The 18,708-nt window shown below is 35.3% G+C and overlaps 1 protein-coding gene across 1 annotated transcript in view; it reads right to left on the reverse strand.

Moving 5' to 3' along the window:
• Nucleotides 1-18,708, reverse strand: part of ITSN1 (intersectin 1) — a 200,480-nt gene that overhangs the window by 102,127 nt on the left and 79,645 nt on the right. Inside the window, exons 11-16 of the mRNA XM_008073409.2 lie at nucleotides 18,402-18,517; nucleotides 15,120-15,382; nucleotides 12,637-12,786; nucleotides 12,407-12,547; nucleotides 5,836-5,923; nucleotides 5,553-5,692 (exon numbers count right to left, since the gene is read on the reverse strand). Coding sequence (XP_008071600.1) covers nucleotides 5,553-5,692; nucleotides 5,836-5,923; nucleotides 12,407-12,547; nucleotides 12,637-12,786; nucleotides 15,120-15,382; nucleotides 18,402-18,517 — 898 coding nt within the window. The remainder of the gene's footprint in view (nucleotides 1-5,552; nucleotides 5,693-5,835; nucleotides 5,924-12,406; nucleotides 12,548-12,636; nucleotides 12,787-15,119; nucleotides 15,383-18,401; nucleotides 18,518-18,708) is intronic.

The raw sequence follows: 18,708 nt of genomic DNA on the forward strand, positions 1-18,708 counted from the left end.
GCAAGCGTCTGAAACCAAGAGCATAAAGGCCTTTATTAAGCAACCTTATTTACTACAACTGGTGTTCTCATTTCAATGTCAATTCAATGAGAACAGGTAGCAAGTTTTAGAACAGGTAGCATTATGGGCAGAAATTGTATTTGTAATAGATCCTTGTGTCTAATTTAAGAAGACTAATTTCCTAAGTATATTAGGAAATATACTTCTTAATTCTATATTAGTCCTAAATCTTGATAAGAAATAAAATACTATCCACTTTTAGAATAGCATACTGACCTTAATACTGTCTCCCATATAATGGAAATACGCACATAGACCCAAATAACAACTGAGTGCTGTCTTTCACATTTTTGCAGACAAGTAAAAAATTCAATAATCTAAAATGCTTGTTGAAAAGATAAGACTACAGTATACAGTACCTTGTCCAGTTTATAATTCAGAGTTTACACCACTGCACACACATATAATTGGTCAAGAGGAAAGAGTCGATCATACTCTATGATTAGTAATAACTAATCATTATTAACTTTTACAAAGAAGGCTTAGTACTTCATGTTTAATGCTAACTTAGACACTGAGCACTCATCTGTTTAGGGGAAACTGAAGCCCAGAGCTGGAGATGGTTCATCATTCTTAGTCTGAGAAAGATGTACTTTGCCTGAGTAGGGCATGGAGACCTTTAGAAAGAAGTCTAAGTGGTTGACGCAGCCCAGGAGAACTGCCAGGCACTGCCACACTGCCTCCCCCATTGCCACTGACTGGAAGAAAGAAATGCTTTCATGTAAATGGCCATTCACGTTAGGACTTGTCCAGTATACACCGACTAGACAGGAACCAACAAGGACTCCACTTTTCAACATGGAACACAAAATCCAGCCTCTTTAGTTGTTGGATTCTCTTTATTTGGCACGTAATGAAGACTTGCAAACTATAAGCCATACTTCATGCTGGTGCTTGGCATTATAGTTAAGATATTAAAATATGGGACCTTAAGCTGTCAGTGCCAAGGAAAACTGCTATAGTAACTACTAACATTGTCAAGGGCAAGGGGAAGTCAGGTACTACTGTATAAAAAGTCATTTGACACTTGTTAGAATAATTTTACAACTATAGGGAAGCACCACATATAAGAAAAACAACGATCAGAACGTCTCTATAAATGGCGTGAGAATTCTCCAAAAAGTTAGGAGTTTTGATTTTTTTGTAAGTTGAAGAATAAAGAGAAAGTCATCGATAATCAATTTTAAATTGATGTTTCTGGAGCATGAATTTGAAGAGACTATTCATTTCTTACCATGATAAAATATTTGCTACATAGAGAATACATATTAAAAGTAAACTAAATTTGATGCAAGAATTAAAACTGTTTTAAGAAGAATTCATACTAGCAATAATTACTAGCAAAATCAATTATTCTTGGTTAATTCACTAGTTGAATATTTAATTGGTCATCAAAAAGTTAAAATTTACAATTCATATCAAAGGCAGCATTAGCACAAAAACTGCCAATTGGGAAATTTCTAGCACAGGAGCTTCAATGTCTCAGGATGCTATGATTCTCCTCTTTTCCCATCCTCCTTTTTTATAGACTTATTTAAGAAACAAAAGCCACATTTCTTTGTTACAGCGAGACTCCTCTGGTTTTTCTATCAAGTAATTCTTGGTTTGGAGTGATAAAATAGAAAGACACTTACATCTTGGAATCTTTTTAAAAATATAGAAAATCACATCTCTAAGGTGAATGTCTATTAAAATGATGGAAAAATAGCCTTTTCTGAAAAGAAAGAATGAGCCCTGAATTTCTATGGGCTAAGACAGAAACTTAAAGGACTAGGACTCTAGAGACCTTACTGCTGAATCTGGAGCCATTTAATGACAAATGACCATAATTTCTAGTATGTTGTATATTTTAAATATGTTGCTTACTATATGAAACAAACTCTCTTAACCTGATTACAAAAGTATTTTTTTCCTTTTAGTGATTTGAGAATTTCCACCAGGTTTATTGGGTTTTAGGTAGGGAAGGTAGGTGTATAATTTTCCCTGAACTGAAGAAAATGGAAGAAGCCCTCAACAGAAGAATGAATGTGAATCAGACATTCTGAAGGAAAGAACTAAATCAGACTGCATACTTTTTTTTTTTTTTTTTTTTTGTCAGGGTCTCACCCTGTGTTGCCCAGGATGGAGTGCAGTGGCCAATAAGGGGTCACTGCAGCCTTGACCTCCTGTGCTTAGGCGATCCCCTCTCCCTGGCCTCCCAAGTAGCTGGGACTACGGGCATGTACTACCACACCCAGTTAATTTTTTGATTTTTCTGTAGAGATAAGATCTTGCTATGTTTCCCAGGCTGGTCTTGAGCTCCTGGGCTCAAGCAATCCTCTTGCCTTGGCCTCCCAAAGTGCTGGGATTATAGGCATGAGTCACCACGCTTAGTCTAGGGAGCCATTTCAGATTGTCACAACCAGTGAGGGGGCCATGCTACTGGCATCTATCATTTAGTGAGAAGGTGCCAGAGATACTACTAAACATCTTATATTATCTAGGACAGTCCCCACAACAAAATGTCAATAGTGCTGAGGTTAAAACACCTTGCTCTAGATCTAATCACCAGTTTACAGAAAATACAGGAACAAATGAAACAACCCCGCAGGGATGGAATCATCAAAAGTTAGGCCATTAAGAAACTATACAGGGTGGGGTATGGTTGTGCAGGCTGGTCTCAAACTTGAGTTCAAGCAATTCTTCTACCTCTGCCTCCCAAAGTGTTGGGATTGTGGGTGTGAGTCATGGTATGTGGCCAGACTGTATGATTTTGAAAAAAGAAAAGAAAAAAATGATAAAATATACTTATTCTCTAAACTCTTATTCAAGAAGCTAAATATATTTGTACTTCCCAACATTGCCTTATGCCTCAGAATCTGGGATAAACCAGGGTACAATTATTTCCTGTATTACCTTTATAACTAAGAAACTGGACATGACTTTGAGTGTGCATCAAAGTAAATGAATGACTTATTGCAAGTAGTTTTTTTTTTTTTTTTACCCAAAAAAGATGAGACTCAGTTTTTGCTAAACATTATGCTCATTTGTGGAGCCAGCCATTTAATACAGGTTTAGTATTCTTGTCAACTAAATTTAAAATTTTGTACTCTATAAGGTACTTCTCTAGTGTCACTATACTAACCTATAATTAGGGAATTACATTTTCTTCCTTCAGGAGAACAATCTATATAAATATGAAATACAAATGTTAAGACTTCATTTTTCTTCTATACACTACAGCTGGTTTCCTTTTGGGAAGGAAAGGTTTTGGATACAGCAAAATCGCACCATCAGTTGGGTGGAATGACTGGACAATTGCCAATATATCACTCCTGGTAAGATAAAAGTAATTTTTGCATCATTAGGGTAGAAACTGTACAGGCACTGCTGTGCCTAGAGAGGCACAGAAAAAAATCCCAAGGGACAGAATGCTGGATCTTCCTGGTCTATCTCATCATCCAATAAATTATAGCTGCTAAGGAATATATGACCTAAAGTCAGAAAAAAACATGCTTTATATTTTCTAGTGTGGCTATAACAAAGAAAAGTGGGCAGGAGACACTTAGGAGACTAAATATTAAACCAGTCTCTGAGTTCTTAACCAAATTATAAATCTTTTGACCCTTCAATTCAACTGTTTCTATTTGGGCTTCACCATATTTGAGAATACTAGAAATAATAACTACAAGACGACTTATATTCACCAAGTCTCCCAAATGGGTATTAAATAAAATTTAGCTATACTAACTTGTGATTTTTTACTCATCATATTAATTAAACTTAAAGTTAATAAACCAAAATAAAAATTAAAAAGACAGAAAGAAATGTTCTTATTTTAAAATAAATATATTTGGAAAAAGGGCAAGTGGAAAAAGTGGCTTAAATTAGCCTTTGTATAAGAAACTGTCTGATACTGAAGGCAGCATTAGTCAATTAAACACAGTAAGAGCGACTCACATCACATTTTAAGGGTGTTTTGGCAATGGAAATAGCAATTCAATTGCCAAAAATATTCAATGCATAGATCTTCTAGGCAGTCATCAAAAGTCACTCACTAGAGTATCATTTTCTAATACCTGAACCTTTTGAGAGTCAAATTTCTAGAAAAAATAATCTTAACATTAGGCAGAAATCTGTACTATTGTTTGGGTTCAGAAGATATTGAATACTTAAGAGTTTATTTTCCAAAGAATATTAAAAGCACTATTAGCTTAAAACAGTATTATTTTCTTTTTGCTTAAAATAGAGACAAGTAACAATGAGAGTTAATGTGAATGCTTTTATTGTACTTATATGGAGAACTTAGAGCTGTACTTCCAATACTGACATACTACACATATACATATACATACAAATATAGAACTTATATAGTATACACACACACACAATGTATGCATGAGAGCAAAAATGAAGAAAAACACTAAGTTTTGCTCAAATAATATTTCCCCTAAGAGCACTTTCCTGGAATTATACAATTGAGAAAAGATCATTACCTAATACCCTGAAAGAACAACACAAATACCTCAAACTCAGATGTCTAGACAAGTTGGCCTAGAATCTCAATCCAAAGGTCAACTTAAAGTTTCAAATACATTTTCTAATTTTTAAATTTTTTGTTTAGTAATAGAAAATAGAAGTTTTACTTCTTCCTAGTGTCACAAGCTAAATTGCCAGAGTCAAGTATAAATAATTTTAATTTAGAAAAGGATAATAAATATTTGGGAGAGAAAAAAGCATAACAACTAATTTCTTATAAGAATATAACTGATGAAATCTCCAATATCTACTTAAAGCTAAAATAGTATATGATCACTGTTTATAAGAAATGAGTCGTTTATTTCTGGTTTTTATTATAAGAGTTAACATTCTTAAGATGGTAAAGTTGTAAAGTTAAATTGAAAACACCAAATCTGAAAGAGGCTGTGATATAACCATTTTACATTCCCTCAGAGTGCCGGCATTTGCCTGGGTTTTACTGTGCAGATGTGACAAAACCATACACCACTTCTGCCACAGAGACAAAAGCAATTACTCCACTAAACAATAACATTTAAAATGTGGGGTAACAAAATAAAGATCTACATTTATGCATAAGCTAAGAAGTGGCAGAAAAATTCTTTGTTTTAAAAAAGAAAATAATCCCTTGTAGTCTTCAAAGAATATAAGAAAGATAACACTTTTTTGGAGTCTAGATTTTGGAATTCAACTTGATGTGGTATAACTAGACAAAAGGATAGAGAGGTGTCAAAACATAATTCAGGTTAAAGATAGATGCTGGGGCCACTCATTCACCACAATTTGTGGATGCCAAATTCATTTTCATATTTTCAAGGAGGAAAATCCAATTTAGGTAGTCTAATGTCCATCTGTAAACGTGAAGGTTTTCACAAAGGCTGACAGACCAGCATAATAAATTTTTTTGCCTGAGATTAAATAGCAACTAATTATCTGGACAGTTAGAAAAAAACTAAAGGGGAGGACATACATGTAGGCACACATAGAATAGTTACCTTCAGCTGATTATTGAAAATATCAATCTCCTGTAGTTTTGATCTAGTTTCTTTCTCCACTTCATCCAGTTGGTCTCGTAGCTGCTGCCGAGCTAGTTCTTTTGCTTCTAAGGCTCTTTTAAGTGTAAGAAGCGAATCTCCTATTTTAGCAAAACATTTCAAGATTAAAAAAAAAAACTTTAACTGGCAGCAAGAAAAATTGTTTTTCATGTTCTCATTTCACTTAAGGAAATTCTTGCTGGTAAAAAAAGAAAAAGGCCAACTTTAAAAATAAAACACCTACTGTGCAAACTGTTTTGCTGAACTTGTTTTAATTGGTCATTGAGTATCTGTTTTTCTGGAATAAGTCTTCCAAGCATTTGCTGAGATTCCTGGGAGGAAAGGAAGAAAACAAAAATGAATGGCAGGGAAAGATATCATGTCTGTATTAACATCTAGGCAGAGCTGAAGATAGTTTGCTCATCCCTCAAAGACTCATCTCATCCCAAGTCCTCTGTGGGGAAGGTGCATTTAATCACTAGTTAGGGTCGCTCTTGCTTTCTTGCCAAGAAGTTAACTCTGTTTGCCAAATGCTCTTCCCTAGAATAAAGTTAAGTTATAGCTCCCTTGATATCTCTTATATTTTTTTGACTTACTGGATATTTACAAATTTTTTAAATGGCATTTAACTCCACATAGAGGGACAATTGAAATAATATCTCCATGGCACTGGGATCAAAAGTAAATGCAATGACCCTGTTGTTTGTAAACTAACTCAGTAGTTTAAAAAGGAATTAATTAATACTTAATAAGTCTGAACTTAGGTTTACTATATACCTTACGTTGGAGACAGAAATCAAAGAGTTTTTTAACAACTAGAATCTTAGCTGCCATATATAGTTTTCCTCCACACATGATGGCATTTTAAACAGGTACACAAAAGTTTTGAGCCAACTATTTTTAACTGATACAAGAAAAAAGTCAAGCCACATTATACAGGCTGTTGGAATTTATATAGGCTGTTGGAATTTTTGTGAGTAACTTGCCAAGCACAGTTTTGCTTAAGTTCAGCTGAAATTATCCTATATAGTTTCTACACATTTCAGTAAAATGGTAGCCTCTCTAGGTTATCATAAAAAATACCCAACTTTTACTTTTGCCTTGATAAAAAAACGATCTCTGTATGACTATTGGTTTAAAAAAATAAAAATGCCTTATTTAAAATTTTTCATCAGAAGCTAAGAACCAGTCTCTTTTGGAATAACTGCCTTTAGATGCAGACTGGCTTATGTGGAGTAAATCTTTGTGTAATATGTCTGAATGGTAGAAAGATTTAGCTCGACAGTGAGGATTTAGAAGCATCCTCTCCTATAAATAATCCACAGGGAAAAAAAAAAAAAAGATAAAACAAAATACACCAGTCCGATAGTTTTCCCAAAAAAGTGTAGGCAACTGAGTTTCTCCCTTCCCTTATTTTCCTCCCTAAACCAAGACAAGGCATCTTAGTCAATCCCAACATTAATTTCCTGAACCATGATAAACAATGAAATATCAAGAGGAAGCCTAGCTTAGATCACTAATCACTGATATTGCTTTACTTATATAAATATTACTTTAAAATGTATAACATGCTTCTAAAATAGGTCAAACCAATATGCTGGGCTACCTGACTCATCTGCAAAGCAAGTATCTACTAATCCCTGTCCAGAAAGGAAAGCAGTGTCTCATTGTCTACTATGTACCTTTCCTTTCTTAAGCCAGGTATTATTTTTTACTTCACTACTTTTTAGGAATCCTGATAACTAAACATTCCAAGCATCAATCTTAAATAATAAAAATGAGTTTGGTCATAGAACATTCAGTGATTAATACTTAGATAATAAATAGAAGGCCTTTACCTCTACATTTTCCACGGGATGATTTTATGAAACTTCTCATCAATAATTAATGAAAGACATACACATAGAGTTACCATATAGAAGGTTATACTTTTAAAAGGTACTTGCATTTTAAAAAATATTTCAGCAATAAACTTCTGGTACTTTATATATTCATATCCTAAAATCTCAAATTGATGAGAACTTGCTTAGGATGTCAAAGTACAATGAACAACTGAACAGAACTGAAAGGAAAGTAGACAATTCACAATGATTGAGAATTCAACACTCCTCTCTGAGTAGCTGACAGAATCACAAAATCAGTAGGACACAGAAGACTTGAACATCACCATGAATCAATTTGATCTAACCGACACTTAAGGGACTCTTCACCTAGCTGTATTAGAGTGCACCTTCTTTTCAAGTGTTCATGGAATATTCACCAAGAGAGATCATATCCTGAGCCCTAAGCCTCAATAAATGTAAATGAATTAGAAAAAAATGACAAAGGAAATTTTAAACAGATTTTAAATTGAATAAGTATGAAAATGTAACATATTAAATTTTGTGGAATATGGCTATAGTAGTGCTTAGAAGGAAATTTATAGCTTAAAATGTTTGTATCAGAGTGAAGAAAGGTCCAAATTCAATTATCTAAACTTCCGCCTTATGAAGTTTGAAAAAAGAAAATTAAATCCAAAATAAGTAAAAAGAAGGAAACGATAAAGAATATAAATACATAAAATAGAAAACAGACTTACCACAGAGAAAAATCAATAAAGTCAAGAGCATAATAAAAGAAAAAAAATCAATAAAATCAATAAACTCCAACTAGATATCATGTCTGTATTAACATCTAGGCAATACAGAAGGATCAAAAACAGAAGGAGGGGGAACAGAAGGACAGGGGAGCTAAAGCAGGGGTAGAGGAGAGGCAGGAAAAGGCGAAGGCAGGGAGAAAGTGAGAATAAGACACAAATTACCAATATCAGGAACGAAAGAAGGAACATTACCACAGATACTACAGATTTGCAAAGAACAATAAGAGAATATTATAAACAACTTCATACAAATGATTTCATCGTTTATATGAAATAAACAAATTAATCTAAAGATATAAGTTACCAAAACAAACTTAAAGAAGAAAAAGACAATCAGAATAGCCCTATACCTATTGAAAATTTTATAATTTAAGTCTTGCCACAAAGAAAACTCCAGGCCCAGAAGGCTTCACTGGTGAATGTCACCAAATTTCTTTTTTTTTTTTGAGTTGTAGTCTCACTCTGTCGCCCAGACTGGAGTGCAGTGGCCGCTCCTGGCCACTGCAGCCTCTACTCACTGGGCTCTGGTGGTCCTTCCACCTCAGCCTTCTGAGTAGCTGGAATTACAGGCACGCGCTACCATGCCAGGCTGATTTTTTGATTTATTGTAGAGATGAGGTCTCGCCAAGTTGCCCAGGTGGGTCTCGAACCCACGGGCTCAGGCAATTCACTCACCTCAGCCTCCCAAAGCACGGGATTACAGTCTGAGCCACAGAGCCCGGCTGTCACCAAAATTTTAAAAAGAAATGCCATTTCAACACAAGCATTTTTATAAAACAGAAGGAAGGCATACTTTCCAATTTATTTTCTGAGGTCAGCATTACCCTGATACCAAAACTAGATAAGGAAAGACAAGAAAACTACAAACCAGTATCTCTTACAAGTTTAAATGAAAAGAATGTAAATGAAATAGCAGCAAATCAAACCCTATAAAATATTTTTACAAAAGGTAATATACCATGACTAAGTGGTTTGGTTTACCCCAGGAATGGAAGGCTGGTTTAACATTCAAATTGCAATCAATGTAAATCACCATATTAACAAAATACAGGAGAAAAAAACCCACACAATTATCTCAATAGATGCAGAGAAAAAACATATGGCCTGATTCAACACCCATGCATGATAAAAAGTCTCAGCAAAAAAAGGAACAGAAAGGAAGTCTGTCAACTTGAGAAAGGACATTTACAAAAAGCCTGGTTAATATCCTACTCAAAAAGCTTTCCTCCCAAGAGGGAAAACAAGGCTTTCCCCACTTCTATTCAACATAGTATGGGAGTTTCTGATAAACAAAGTTAAGCACAAAAAGAATTAAAAGGTATATAAATTGGAAAGTAAAAAATAAACCTGCCTTTATTCACACATGGCATGTTTATGTAGATAGAAACCCCTAAGGAAGTTAAAAAAGGTATGAGAACTAATAAATTAATTAAGCAATATCACAGATGCAAGATCCATACACAAAAATAAATATACTAGGATCAAACAACTGGAAACTGAAATAAAAATATGCAATACACAATACCACAAAATACTTAGGGATAAACTTTATAAAATATATGAGACTTGTACACTGAAAACTACAAAACACTGTTGAGAGACATGTATACCTAAATAGAGATTTATGACATAGAGTCAATATTGTTAAGATGTCAAAACCTCCCAAATTGATCTATACATTCAATTCCAACAAAATCCCAAATATTTTTGTTGGGAATTCCAACAAAATCCCAAATATTTTTGTAAAAACTGATAATACTTATTCTAAAATTTATGCAGAAATGTTAAGAACCTAGAATAGCTGAAAAGCAATTTGAAAAAGAACAATAACGAAGAACTAACACTACTTGATTTCATAAATTAGTTATCAAAAGAGTAAGGTACTGGTAAAAGAACAGATATAGATCAAAGAAAAGTCCAGAAATAAACCTTTCCAAATATGTTAAATTGATTTTCAACAAGCAACCAAGGTAATTCAATAGGACAAAGGTCAGTGTTTTAATAAATGGTGCTAGAACACTTGGGTATCAGTATGGACAAAAATAAACCTAAAACTTTATCTTAGACTAAATGCAAGAATCAACTTGAAATGGGTCATAGACCTAAACATATAAGATAAAACTGTAAAACTTCTGGAAAGAAAACATAAATTAAATTTTATATAAACTTAAAACTTCCACCCTTTAAAAAATGCCATTATGAAAATCAAAAGCAAGTTACGGATTGGGAGAAAATATTTGCAAAACATTTATCTGACAAATGACTTGTTAATAAGACTATATAAAGAATTCTTACAATCATAAGAATTACAATCCTAAATTTAAAATGGGCAGCTGGGCTCGGTGGCTCAGCCTGTAATCCCGCGCCTTTGGGAGGCTGAGGTGAGTGGATTGCCTGAGCCTGCGGGTTTGAGACCCGCCTGGGCAGCGAGACCTCATCTCTACAATAAAATTAAAAAATTAGCTGGACGTGGTAGTGCGCGCCTGTAATTCCGGCTACTTGGAAGGCTGAGGCGGAGGGACTGCCGGAGCCCAACAGGTCGGGGCTGCGGTGGCCGGGAGTGGCCACTGCACTCCAGTCTGGGTGACCGAGTGAGACTCCAACTCAAAAAAATAAAAAAATAAATAAAAATAAATAAATAAAATGGACAAAAAATTTGTTCAGACACTTCAATAAAGACACATGCCAATAAACACATAAAATGATGCCCAACATCATTAGTTTTCAAGGAAATACAAACTAAAGTCACCATGAAATACTGCTATACACCCACTAGAAATGTTAAAATTAAAAATAATGACAACAACAAGTGTTGGTAAGGATGAGGAACAACTGCATCACTTACATACTGCTGATTAGAATGTAAAATGGCATGAAATCTTTAGAAACAGTTGATAGTTTCTTATAGGGTTAAATATACAACTATATGACACAGAAATTCCACTCCTAAAAATTTATCCAGGAGAAATGAAACATTTCTGCGTTTATGAAACTTGTACATAAATGCTCATTGCAGGTTTACTCATTAAAGTCCCAAACTGATAAGCACCTCAATGTTAACCAATAGGTGAATTGACATATAAAGAAACATTACTCAGAGATGAAAAGGAACAAACTATTCATTCATTTGACAAGGAGGATAAATCTCAAAAATATCATGCTGAGAAAAAGAAGCCTAATATAAGACAGTCACAGATAAAGTTCAAATGTGATGATCTGCAGGCAATATTTAATAAATTTGATGCTCCTGTAGTTCACTACTTGATACCACTGGGTGTGCTGGTGCATGCCTGTAATCCTAGCTACCAGAGAGGCTGAGGCAGGGGGACTGCTTGAGCCCAGGAGTTCAAAACCAGTCTAGGCAATATAGCAAGATCTCATCTCAAATTAAAAATAAATAAAAATAAAAAGAATATTTGATACCAAACCTGGTGATATTATGACAACTTCATTATGTCTCCAATTATTTCCTATACATGTATCCCTCATATCCCACCTAAAATACCTAACTGCATTTGTTGTATTTATTGTAGTAAAGCCTGTTGGTAGATTACAGGTCCTATGTGATCTAGCCCACGTCTGCTCTAACTACAGTGATCTCCTTGCTGTAACCAGCATCTCAGAGTCCTGCTGTGGCTTTGGGACTTCAGCACTCCTGTTTGCCTGCCACAGTCTCATTCTGCTTATATCTACATTGCTTAGACCCACATCAATATTAAGTCTTTGCTCAAATATCACCCTTACAGAAAAGTCTGCCCTGATCACCTTAGTTAAAATCACAACTTTTTTTATGCCCAGAACTCTCTATCCCCTTCCCTACTCACTCTCCATAGCCCTTTCATCTTCTAACAGAATACATACTTTACTTATTTTGTTAGTGTCTGTCCCTCCTGCAAATGGAGGGTAAGCTTCCTGAAGGCAGAATTCTAGCCTCTGTTGCTCACTGCTGTAGCCTTGGTGTCTGGAAGAATGTCTGGCCCACAGCAGTGCTCAGCAAACATTTGTTGAATTTACTTGACAGCCTACTTTTCAGTAGAGGACCCTGTCTACTTATCTCTGCTTTCCAATGCCTAGTACATGGTAGGTGCCTACTATTTATATAAAATAAATAAATAAATAAAATGAATTAAAGAGAAGCATGCAAGTCTAACACCTTTTAAGGGGCATATTTACTCACCTGTAGCTGTTGTTGTAGATGGGTGATTTCAGCAATTCTCAACTCTCTAGATTTGTTTGTACTTTCAATTTCTTGCCTTTGGGTGGTCAACCGACATCTGATATCCTGAAGTTTTCCTTCCAGTTGATGCTTTTTATCATTCTTTAACAAATAAAAGATAATAGAAATTATTATCATTTTTAATGGTTTCATGATAGTACATTTTCAAAGTATAATCAAATTTCACTCACTAGAGCTTCTATTTCAAATTCCAAAGTCTTTTTCTTTGCTTTCAGTACAACTATGTCCTCTTGTTCTTTGTTTCTTTGATTTAGTAACTCTTGCCTTCGATTCCGTTCCCACTCAAGTTGTCGTTGCCTTTCAAGTTCCCGTTTTGCAGCCTGTGACATTTACAGACAATTCATTACTAATTTTTTAGTTCTTATATTACACAATGTCTTTTAACAAAAGTGACATCTAGTAAGTCTATCCTTTGAGGAATGAGGTATTATTAAATATTACAAGAAATCATATCACAAAACAACAAAAAACCTATAAAAATACCGTATTCCTTCTATAGGAAAAAAGAGAATATATAGAACTATTATATCTATATAAGATGAGAATTGACAGAATTATTTCACCATTAGAGTTCCATTTTTTATGCTTTCAAGAATGTTTGATGTGCCAAATAAAAGTGCTCTTTCACATTTACTGCTCACAAAAAAAAGGAAAATTTCTTCATCTAGTAAAATCAACCCAAAACCTGCCAGAACAAAAACAAACAAAACTTGACTTATATGAAAGCAGGATTTATTGAGAGGACAGAAAAGCTACCACAGTGGGAGGGGACCTGAGAGGGTTGCCCAAAATTATATATTTCAAGTTTTAAAGTCTTACCTCCCTAATCACTTTTTTTTTTTTTAACCACAAAAGCTTTGGGAATTTCTCTGGAAACATCAGCTCTCCTCAACACTGATGGTGATGACTGTTAGGTAGATTATCAGAGCACCTGATACTGTGGAATTGCCTCTGACTTATGGCTTTTCCAACTACACTGTAAGGTCCTAGAGAAGTATGTAGTCACTACTGCATCTCTAGGGATTAATGATGCATGGCACATGGTAACTGTCTATTAAATAATTCTGAATAAATACTTTAAAATGTTGTTTTTTGAATACTGAAGGGAAAGTTATCTATCTTTCTGGTTGTCCATTCTAGAAGTATGTATCTGCCCAAACAAATAGCAGCTTATGAATATAAGCTTTAGAAAGCAACCATTGGTAGATGAAAGCAAAGCACTGTTATTATTATTATTGTTATTACCTTTTCTTTAGAGACAGGGTTTTGCTCTGTCATGTAGGCTGGAGTGCAGTGGAATGATCATAGCTCACTGCAACTTTAAACTCCTGGACTCAAGCAATCTTCCTGCCTCAGCCTCTTAAGTAGCTAGGACTACAGGTGTGCACCACAGTGCCCGGCTAATTTTAAAATATTTTTGTAGAAATAAGGTCTCATTATGTTACCCAGACTGGTCCTAAACTCCTGGCCTCAAGTGATCCTCCCACCTCGTCCTCCCAAGGCTGGGATTATAGTCTTCAGCTACCATGGCTGAACTATTTTTTTTTTTTATATAAAGAAAAATTTCTCATCTTTATATTTTATTCACACAAGAGAATCATAGCATTGCTTATATAGCAATGTACTGAAATTAGAAAGACAGAGTCAAGAGATTGGCTTGCCTCCTATCCAGGTATGGCACCAAATTTATAAAGTCTTCCATAGAATAAGGGAGGATTTCCCAGACATGCTTTCAGGGTGTTAAAAACAAAACAAAACTGCAGAACAATGTAATTGATATGATATTACAGTGGTTTAAAACAAAATTAGCACACCCTCCAAACTCTCCACCATATAAACCTTTATAATTTTATACAAATGTAGAAATACAGAGAAAAAAGTCTGGAAAAACATTTCATTGGTACCAATGGTTTGTAACTAGGCTGTATTATCAAAAACTTGTATATGGTCATTGCTTTGTTAAACTCTGGTGCGTATACACATTTTTTTGAGCTATGGCCACCATACTTCCTAGCATTGACTCCCTCCCCTACCTTGGGGAGATGAATCTCCTTTCTCTCTCTCTCTCCAACTTACTTTCTAAATAAAGTATATTTTCCAATCTAAGAAAGAAAGAAAAAAACCTTGGGCACGAATGTTCATAACAGCATTGTTTATAATAGTCAAAAAGTAAAAACAACCCAATGTCTACCAACTGATGAATGGATAAACAAAATGTGGTATATCCATATAATGAACTATTACTCAGCCATAAAAAGAAATAAACGACCGATTCATGCTACAATGTGGATGAACCTTGAAAATATTATGTTAAGTGAAAACCAGTTACAAAAGGCTACATTCTGATGATTCCACTTATAAGAAATGTCCAGAATACAAATCTATAGAGATATAAAGTCAGTTAGTGGTTGACAGGAGGTGGGTAGAGAGAGAAACAGGGAATAACTGTGTAATGGGTAAGCAGCATCTTTTTGAAGTGATGAAAATATTCTGGAGTTAGATAGTGGTGATGATCGCACCACTTTGTGAACATACTAAAACTATGGAATTGTAAAAAGAAAAAAGAAGACTGTGTTAATAGATCCCTTAAAGAATTCTGTAAGAGAACGGCAAGCTCTCACACCAATTACGGGGCAGTTCCACAGTTGCTTACCTCTCGTCTCTCAATTTCCTTCCTCCTCTCTTCCTCCCTCTGCCGTTCCAGTTCCCGCTGCTTTTCCAGTTGCTTCTCCAGCTCCAGCTGTCTCTTGCGCTCTTGCTCCTGGCGCTCACGCTCTTTCCTCTCCTGCTCTGCCCGCTCCAGCTGGGCCAAGCGCTCTTGCTCTTTGCGCTGCTGCTCCAGTAGAGCTTGTCTCCGTTTCTCCAGTTCCAGGTTGCCACGTTCAAAGTTCTCCCGCTTCTTATCTTCAAATGTTACTTGAAACAAGGAACATATCGGGTTATAAAAAGTCACAATTTTCATCATGGAGAAAACTCACCAGTACGTTTGACACTTGTAGTACAAACCTGAACCCAGAACTCCCTAAGCAGCCTGACTGTGCCCCTGTCAATAAGTACAATGGAAATGCCCTTCACCTGACTTTTCTGCTTACATAACTCTTCCCTCCACACCAAATACTGTGTCTAGAAAACTCTTTCTCTAACAGTTCTACATCATCACTCAGTCTCCTTTCTTTCTCTGCTATTCCATCCTTTCCCTTCTTCTCCATGGTCTTACCTCAGCAGTTAACCCTCTATCTCTTCTGGACCAGGACTCTGTCTACCTCCTTCCCCTTAGCTTATAATTGTGCTGATATGTCTTCTAACAAGATTTCTCAAAGCAGAGGTAGAAGGTGAGTATTTCAGGTTTCACACTGAAGAACAAGCTGTGCCCTAATTATGATATAGATCACAGTCAGTAAACAATTTTTTCTAATCCATTATTCAGGTTCCTTCTTTGACACACCAATTGTGAATTTAGACTGATTACCCAGTTCTATCATTTTTTTCTCGAATCCTTGCTAACCCTTTGTTTACATCCATTTTATTTTATTCATTTTCTAAAACTGCATCAGTTTTATCCCTTACTATCCTCAGCAGTGTCTGTCTACTCAATTTTGTGTTCGCCTCACATGTCCCTCTTGGGACCAACCCCAGCCAAAGAAAGCTCTTACTGCCAGCCTGTGTGGCATGCCATTCCACTGATCCAAATCTATTTAAGAACCTCCACTCATCACTTTGCCTTGAGATCTGTAGCTGTGAGCATCCTTTCTTGGCTTTTTCCCACATTCTGGATTGGACTTCACTGCTTTAGACTGATTTCCCTCACATACTGCAGTCAGGGATTAGAGACCAAAGATCGCAACTATGTTTTGGTTTCTTGTTCTTCTTGGACCTTTGGTTATTTTAGAGGTGGCAGCATTCTCTTTCCTCTGACACCTTAAAACTGAAAGTCCCTCTACCACAGAAAGGAATGAAGTAAAGATACATGCTATAAGGTGAATGAGAATCTCAAAAATATTGTGCTAAGTGAAAGAAGTCAGACACAAAAGTCACATATCATATGATGCCATTTATATGAAATACTCACAACAGGTAAATCCAAAGGGACAGTAAGCAGACTGGTTGTTGCTGGGGGGGGGGATGGAGTTTTCTTTAGGGGTGAGGAAAATGTTTCAGAAAGATAGAGGTGGTGACTGCATGACATTGTGAGTGTACTAAATGACACTATCACAGACTGAATGTTTGTGTCTCCCACTCAAATTCACATGTTGAAGCCCTAACTAACCCAATGTGATAAGTATTTGGAGATGGGACCTGGAGGTTAATTAGGGTTAGTTTAGATCATGAGAAAGGAGCGCTTATAATGAGATTAGTGTCCTTATAAAAAGAGAAAGAAGGAGAAACCTTTCTTTTTCTTTCTGCATGTACACTCCATGGAACAGCCATGTGAGGATACAGAGAGAAGACTGCCATATACAAGCCAGGAAGAGAGAGCCCTCACAGAACAGAATCACCTGGCACCTTGATCTTGGACTTCTAGCCTCCAGAACTGTGAGAAAGAAAATGTCTACTGTTTAAGCAACCCAGTCTATGGAATATTTTATTGGTAGCCCAAGCTAAGGCAGTCAGTGAATTGTACAATTTATATTATGTGAATTTCATCTCAATTTAAAAAATCCTGAAAAGTCTCTATACATCTTCTTAATTCCAGTATCTGGCACCATTCCTAGCATGTAGGAGGCACATAATAATTGGCTGTTGAAAGAATGAATGCACAAATAAAATACTCTGATAATATAGTTTCCTGTTCTAAATTTTAAATGAATATCTCCTACCAACAGAAAAATAAAATTCCAAATTCTAAGAATTCTTGTCCTTATCTGCCACTAAGACTTCATTCTCATTGTTATCAAAACCCAAAACATCCTTGCTTCTACTTATGAGGACCCTATTCACCTTCAAGTCGCAATTCAACCATGTCCTCTTCCACAGAGATGTAATTCCTTGTCTTTCTCAGTCTATACCAAGCAACCGTAAGTAAGGTCTGTTGTGCATCTATAATACTCTTCAGGCTATCAGCCCACTTAAGAATTGCTTAAATGATTGTTTATCTGAGTGTCTTAAGCCCTCTAATATTTTATAAGGTTCTAGAGGGTATGAACCATGTATTTTTATTATTTATATTCTTTGTTATACTCAACACACAGCCTCAAACACAGAACACTTGCAATAAGTATCTCATCAGTGAACATAAATAATTTAGTTGAGAGAATAAACTGGGAGAGCTAGTGTCCTGAGCAGACTAATTAATTGCCAAGCACTTCAAATGCAGCAAAATGATATGACAAAGTAGTTATAATACCATAAAGAGACTACAAAGAAATTTCATTTGCTTCTTAGTATCACTGTCATCTTGTAAATAATTCACAGCCACCTTAGAATATTTCAATAGTATTATGGATTTATCATTGTAAATGAGGATTATTTAAAATTGGTTCACATTAAATTTAAAATAGGTTCCTGCTATTAAGAAGTTTTCAATTCTCCTATAACAGCATGACATGAGAAAATAACAGCAGGAGATTTTACTTTCTATTTTTGCACTGGTGGTATTAAGCAACCACTTTAATACTTATCAATTTTTAGTGTTCCATATTCTATAGATAAAATTTATAAAAATTTTTGTTTAACAGCATACAATCAGATTTCAAGTAAAAAGTTAGAACAAGGGTACATTAGCAGAGTACATAATGTTCTTATTTCCCTGTCCAGATGTAAATCCAAAAGTGTAATAAGTGTCTTTTTCTGACTAATGACTAAGGTCAGTAAAAAGAATATAGCAAAAAATATCAAAAGCAAAATTTACTTTTACCTCCATCTTTGACTTAGAGATGGAAAATCTCTAATTTAATTAAATCTAAATGACTTAGCTCAAATATAAAGACTGCCTTACCAGGTAATTTCTTTTCTAACTGTTGCTGTTCGTCTTCTAAGGCTGGTTCCTCTGGTAACCTCTGATCTACAGATGTTGAGCTTATGACAGATATACCACTGCCAGATCGAACTCTTCTGCAATTGGGGGTGGGAAAGAGGGAGAAAAACAGATTTACATAAAGTCAACTGGGTAGAACTGAACAGGTTACGAAAAAGAATTCCAAAAGATTATATTAAGTCAGACATAGAAAAAACAACACAGGAATTCATATGGAAACACAAATGTCCAAGAATAGCCAGAACAATCCTCAGCAAAAAAAACAAAG

This window comes from Carlito syrichta, unplaced genomic scaffold (assembly GCF_000164805.1).
Source record: "Carlito syrichta isolate Samal-C Ts95f unplaced genomic scaffold, Tarsius_syrichta-2.0.1 Scaffold315835, whole genome shotgun sequence".
Taxonomy (NCBI): domain Eukaryota; kingdom Metazoa; phylum Chordata; class Mammalia; order Primates; family Tarsiidae; genus Carlito; species Carlito syrichta.